The following is a 6,512-nucleotide window of genomic DNA, read 5'->3' as shown; positions in this document are numbered from 1 at the left end:
ATTTTTTTTGATTACCGGATGGTTCATTTCTCACTCGAAATACATGCAACACAAACACGAAGTTGCGTTTATTTTAGTCCCGATTTGTTGTGGCACATAACAGATTAAGTCATAAGTAGATAGTATTCTCCGTGTAATATATTGATTATCCTACGTTCGGTGGTGTGTTTTTATTCTATTAATAGTAGGACTACTAGAGGTCCACTTCTACTAGGAGCTTGTTTTGATATTAAAGTGACGGCACGCTAGTCTGAGCTGAGCTGAGCTCTGAGCAAAACCAAGAGCCAAGATCAATCATCGTCGCGTATATGCGTTTCAATGAAACACTCTCTCACTTCCTCCACCCTCTAAAACTTCTTACATCAAAAGATCTTCACTTGGCAAATGTCTCTAGAGAATTCGCCTTGTTAATGCTTATTTATATAATTTATTTTAAGTCATTTGATCACTCTTAACGTAAAACAGGTTGTATCAAACAAAGCAAATTAAAGCAAATTTGCAAAAGTGTGATGACGCGAATAAGTTGCTTTTCATTTTCTTTCGCAAACTTTCAACCCCATATTTATCTTCGGATTACTCTATACAAATTGATTATTTTCCGATTATAAGCCCCTAAGTTGTGCACTTTTATTCTTACACAAAAATACAACAAAGTTTAATAAAATGCCACCAGCTAATACAAGCGGCTTTATAGCAAAACTCATTATAACTGATATTATCTTTGTCAGTATATGTGACATCAATTTATTTTTAACTTTATACACAATAAAGCAACGTTAATAGGATTTGCTTCAAATTTTTAATTATATTTAAATTTCTCACATAACTACGAACCGGATTGCAAGTGATGCTTTATTTTTTCAGCCTGGGCAAAGTCAGCGAACGTAATAATTTAAAGACAGGGTGAGATTCGCATTTCGACTGCTTAATTTTTTTCAATTAATCCCAATTTTCGAATACTAAAATCACCGAGCCCGAAACAGCTTTTTCCATTCTCCACGAGAGAATAATTCAACAATTAGATTAAAAATGTTTATTTCTGGACTATAACTCGTCAGTTTACTGAGCTTTCTCATTCTTTACACACATCAACTTCAATTTGTGAACGCTTTCTTTCCAACAAACAAACGATACCAAAATGCGATACCTGACAGTGTTAGATACTTACTTTTCTCCTGTTTATCTTTAACTACAAAAATATTTATTCATCGCTCGTGACCACCTGATATAAATTTTTCAAACCTAATAATCTTTACTTGCGTTTATATTGAATTTTCTTTCGACATTCACTGAAGGGAGGAATCACTGGGAAAAACAAAATTTGCCGTCTGCGTCGGTTTATTTTCAAGTAAATTACAATACTGGCGGTTTCATGTATGTACACTCCGAAAATTAGAAAATGTCTCCATAAACCGATCCTCATTATTTGGGTCCTACTACCTAACCGCAGTTATAACAATAATAATAATAATGCTTTTGCATTTAGCCTTAACATTTCTTTTAAGTAAATCTTGTGATGGGATATTATTTCATTAATAATAATTATTACAATTAAACGTGTGTAAAGTGTGTACGATATGTTCTCGGATCTCATTACAACTAAATATTAATTACTTTTCAACGCGATAATTAATTAATTAATTGTCAAAGTTATATTTTTATCACAAAAGTAAAACCGCAATTGTGATGGGACTTGAAGATCAAGAGAAAATTTACTTTTTTTTTACTCAGACAGAATAATGACGTTTTAATTACAGATTTGCTCGTTTCAGGTGAAGCAAAAAATGTTTTTGGCGTAAAATCAAAGATTAGAATTTTTTTCTTCTTGTAAACCTAATCCGGGGACATACCGTATAACAACACACTTTATACACGATTAATTATAATAATTATTATTAATGAATTAATATCCCATGACAAGATTTACTTAAAAGAAATGTTGAGGCTGACGACATTTTCTAATTTTCTGAGTGTACTTCAAATCAGTTATAATTTATGCTCTAAACGTTCAGTCATGGGTATCTAAGATATCTAAGTTATAGATGTAATGATCTTACGAAATTTTAAACATATAAAAATATAATAAAGTGAGTGCAAGGAATTATTAGCTTTTTCTTCAGTTTGAGTTCTAGGAAATTATTTGTATTTTCTCATCACTAGTGGAAACGGCAATTATTGATTATATTGGTCTCACAAATCTCGGCTTTTTTTTAATGTTATGTACATAAGTATGCTAAATAAGGGAATACAGGGTCCGAATAGGGAATGTCTGAAATTAAGAGGTTTAGCCAAAAACGAGTGATACATTTTGGGTCTCATTTTTTGATAAAATAATATTGGTTAATAGACGAAGAATTTAATAATGTAGTTAACAATTAAGATAAACTTGTATTTTATATTTACTTAGAACGTATGTAAAAAATACTACCAATAAAAATGTAGCTTTTTTCTAGTTTAATACAATTTGTCAATCTCGGATTTTATTATAAGGCTTATTAGGATTAAATAAAAAACATAAAAGCATAGTTTTGCCGTTTGAAAAGCGTTATATTAACTCTTAGTATATACAGGGTGACCCAGGGGTTCGTGCACGCTCTATAACTTTTTTTCTATCCAAGTTATCGACATGATTTTTTTTTAAACGATAGATCTAACAATGAGGCTCATTATAAAAATATTTCTATTCATATACAGAGTGTCCCAAATAAGATACAAAACTAAGTTCCGTTTTTTTTAATGAAAACCACAATTTTTTATTAGATATCTGGATTCGCCACTAAATTGTCAATATAACGCACCTTGGTTTCTTAGACTTACCTGCAATAGTTTTTGACTTTATATAATTTATGTGTCAAAATTGCATCGTGCATAGGACTCACAAAAAAATTCATAACTTCAAAACTATTCAAGACAATTTAACCAATTTTTTTCCAGTCGATTCCTTAAGCTTTAGCACATCTTTTGAGAAAAAGGCAAACTCGGAGTCGATGTTCCATCGCCTACTACGATTTTTTTTTAATGACAAAATACAAATGGCAATAACTCGATTTTTTTAAATACAACACTATATATTTTGTTGTATCATTACATGGCATTTTTTATGAGCTTTTTGTCGATGTAGGGTTTATGGGGTTTACTTTGTAAAATTTGTACGATTTTTGCAAAATAAGAAATGTTGATGGTTTTTTTTCTAAAAAAAAAAAAGGAATCGAGTAGGCTGCTGTCTTAAAATTTGACACTTTCGTGTACTTTTAATAATTGTACACATCTAATTGTCAATGATAAATTTCACTCGTGAAGAATTAGTGAATATGGTTTACTGTATTGGTGAAGAGCACAGAAATCCTTTATTAGCAAGCAAAATGTACCGTCAGAAATATCCTATCCTAATCGTTCGATAGGCAGAGGAGGAACTATTCCCAGGCCCGCACGATCTCCATACCTTACTCCCATCGATTTTTTTCTTAAGAAAGAGTTTTCAGAGATCGTCCAACAACTGCAGATGATATGAAACACAGGATCACGAAAGCCTTCCATTCAGTTGATGGAGCAATGCTTGCTAGAGTTCGGAGCTCATTTACTAAAAGACTTGCTGGAACATGACCTATTTGAGCAGTTTTTATAAGTAACCTTTTCTCAAAATTTTTACATTGTTTTCTTTTAATCATTCTTTCCTATTTTTGTAAAGATTACTAAGATTGTTTCCTTTATTGTGATGTACTTCTGTTTCTATTACAATTTCATTTTATTGAAACACATTTGTTTCAGAATTGCATAGATGTGTCAAACGATAATGGCCTACTCGATTTTTTTTTCAGAATAAAACCATCAACATTACTTATTTTGCAAAAATCTCATAAATTTTACAAAGTAGACCCTATGAATCCTATATCGACAAAGAGCTAATAAAAAATGCCATGCAATGATGCAATAAAATATAGAGTGTTGTATTTAAAATAGTCGAGTTATTGCCATTTGTATTTTGTCATTTTCAAAAAATCGTAGTACGCGATGGAACATCGACTCCGAGTTTGTCTTTATCTCAGAAGACGCGCTAAAGCTTAAGGAATCAACAGGAAAAAAGTTGGTTAAATTATCTTGAATAGTTTTGACGTTATGAATTTTTTTGTGGGTCACCCCTGGGTCACCCCTGTATATGTAATCTAGATTTTTGATTTGTTTCAGTGATGCGGTGGGGCGTCGAGTTAGCGGCCGGCCGCAGAATGCAGTGGTCGGTGTCGTCGTCGTCGTCGTCGTTGTCGTCTTCATGGTGGTGAAGGTGGTGGTCGCTGGGTCGGCGGTGGATAAAGGGGCCAAAATCGTGGCAGGCCTCTGGCTGCTGCTTTTGGCGGGGCTGTGGGGTCGCGTCTCCGGAGGCGTGCTTCTGGCGCAATACCCGGGCCCCGCCGATCCACCGATGCACTTTTCCCATTTGGCGATCGACCACCAAACGAAGAAGATTTTCGCCGCTGGTACAAACCGCCTTCTTCAACTTGACGCCGATCTCAAGTTGGAATATTCAGTGGTGACCGGTCCGAAGAATGACAGTCCGTCATGTCACGCGGTTGGCTGTCACAATCCCGATATACCTCTCACGTTGACTGAAAACTACAACAAGATTCTTTTGATCGAACCGGAATCGAGGACTCTTATATCGTGCGGGTCTATTTTTCAAGGTGCGTGCTACAAATATAAACTGAACAACATTAGTGCGGAACCGGAGTTTATTCCGCAAGCTGTAGCTGCGAACGATGCGAATGCTTCTACTTATGCCTATATCGGACCTGAAAGTTATAATTTGTGGGGGCGATCGAATATAATGTACGTAGGGACCACCTTTACTAACAATGGCGAGTTTCGACATGACGTACCAGCCATTGCTAGTAGGGATTTGGACAATTTAGCCATCGCTGAATACTCTTTCAACAAACAATCGCATGTTAGCATTGATGTCAAATACAGAGATCATTTTATTGTACAATACGTTTACGGATTTAATGCTAGCGATTACGCTTACTTTGTTATTGTTCAAAAACAATCGCATCTTCCCGGTCAAGAAGAACAAGGTTACGTATCGCGATTATCGAGGACTTGCATAAACGATGCTAATTATGACAGTTATACTGAAGTTACACTGCAATGTGTTGACGGTGATCAAAAGTATAATCTTGTTCAAGATGCTAAAATTGCGACTGCAGGGGACGAATTAGCCAACTCACTCGGAATTACAGTTGGAACCCCAATTTTGATTGCTGTTTTTCGACCCGCGCGTGGAATTACCAACGAACCCCAACCACACTCAGCCCTCTGTCTCTATCCCTTGCGAGATATTGAAGCCAAATTCATTGAAAATATTCACATGTGTTTTAACGGAAGCGTCAAATATAGGAATATGGGATATGTTTCGGGGCCTATTTTAGATGGTAAATGCCCGAGTAGTGGATCGGCTGGAAATATTCCGAATTTTTGTGAAGTCGGTCTAAAACTTAGTGGAGTTACACCTATAGTAACAAATGCAGCACTTGTGTTTCCTAATGTTTCTTTATCGGCTGTTGCTACCGCATCAACGGGAAGACATGTATTAGCGTTCCTTGGAACTACTGATGGGAAATTGAAAAAAGTACTTTTATCAGGTCCTGTTCCTACAGAATATGAGGAAGTTGTTGTCGATGAAGGTAACGCGATATTACCTGATACGACCCTCTCGACTTCAGGAGATTACCTCTATGTCCTCTCAACATCAAAGGTAATGAATCAATCAAAAGCTTCAAACAGTTTTTAAGTGTAAAAATAATTCTAGATATCAAAGATTAACGTTGAGCACTGCAGCAGCTACAACAACTGTTCAGCTTGTTTAGAATCAAAAGACCCTTATTGCGGGTGGTGTTCACTAGAAAAGAAGTAGGTTTTAATTACGTTCTTTTTTTTTTCCAGGAGCATTATTAAGTAGTAATTGTAATTGTAATTGTAGGTGCACTGTTCGAAGTGCATGTCTGAAGGCCTCTCATAGCCCTCCGCGTTGGTTATCGTTGGGTACAGGGCAACAGTGTATAGACTTTGAACAAGTTTTACCGGAACGAATTCCGATTAATCAAATGACTACCGTCCGTCTTACAATAAAAACTCTTCCAGAACTTCCATATGGTGCTAAATATAAGTGTGTGTTTGGTTCCGCGGAACCTATAGATGCAGTCGTGACAGAATTCGGACTCTCATGTCCAACTCCTGATGTCTCAAGACGTCCACAAATTCCACCACAAAAAGACCACGTTCTCGTACCTCTCAGCGTTCGATCGTCGGAAACAAACAAAGATTTTGTATCGAGAAATTTTGCCTATTACGACTGTTCGAGACACACGACGTGTATGCAATGTGTTAAGTCACAGTGGGCGTGCAATTGGTGTGTCTATGAAAATAAGTGTACACACAATACTTCAGTCTGTCAACGCAACATCATTAGCGGTGAAAATGTCAGTTTAGTTAATCTACAACACGATCCTATCGTTTTCTTC

At 35.8% G+C, this 6,512-nt stretch overlaps 1 protein-coding gene across 3 annotated transcripts in view; it reads left to right on the top strand.

Moving 5' to 3' along the window:
• Window positions 1-6,512, top strand: part of LOC123006850 (plexin-B) — a 31,094-nt gene that overhangs the window by 18,507 nt on the left and 6,075 nt on the right. For all 3 annotated transcript variants that reach the window (XM_044401705.1, XM_044401702.1, XM_044401704.1), the window contains exons 2-4: window positions 4,186-5,746; window positions 5,801-5,901; window positions 5,972-6,470. In XM_044401705.1, the coding sequence (XP_044257640.1) occupies window positions 4,268-5,746; window positions 5,801-5,901; window positions 5,972-6,470 (2,079 nt within the window). In that variant the 5' untranslated portion in view covers window positions 4,186-4,267. The remainder of the gene's footprint in view (window positions 1-4,185; window positions 5,747-5,800; window positions 5,902-5,971; window positions 6,471-6,512) is intronic.

The sequence above is a fragment of the Tribolium madens genome, unplaced genomic scaffold (assembly GCF_015345945.1).
Source record: "Tribolium madens isolate multiple individuals breed KSU strain unplaced genomic scaffold, Tmad_KSU_1.1 Scaffold_2;HRSCAF=44;Tcas5.2_LGX, whole genome shotgun sequence".
NCBI classification, from domain to species: Eukaryota; Metazoa; Arthropoda; class Insecta; order Coleoptera; family Tenebrionidae; genus Tribolium; species Tribolium madens.
The sequence above is the reverse complement of the archived record's forward strand: the minus strand, read 5'-3'. Positions and strand labels throughout refer to the sequence as shown.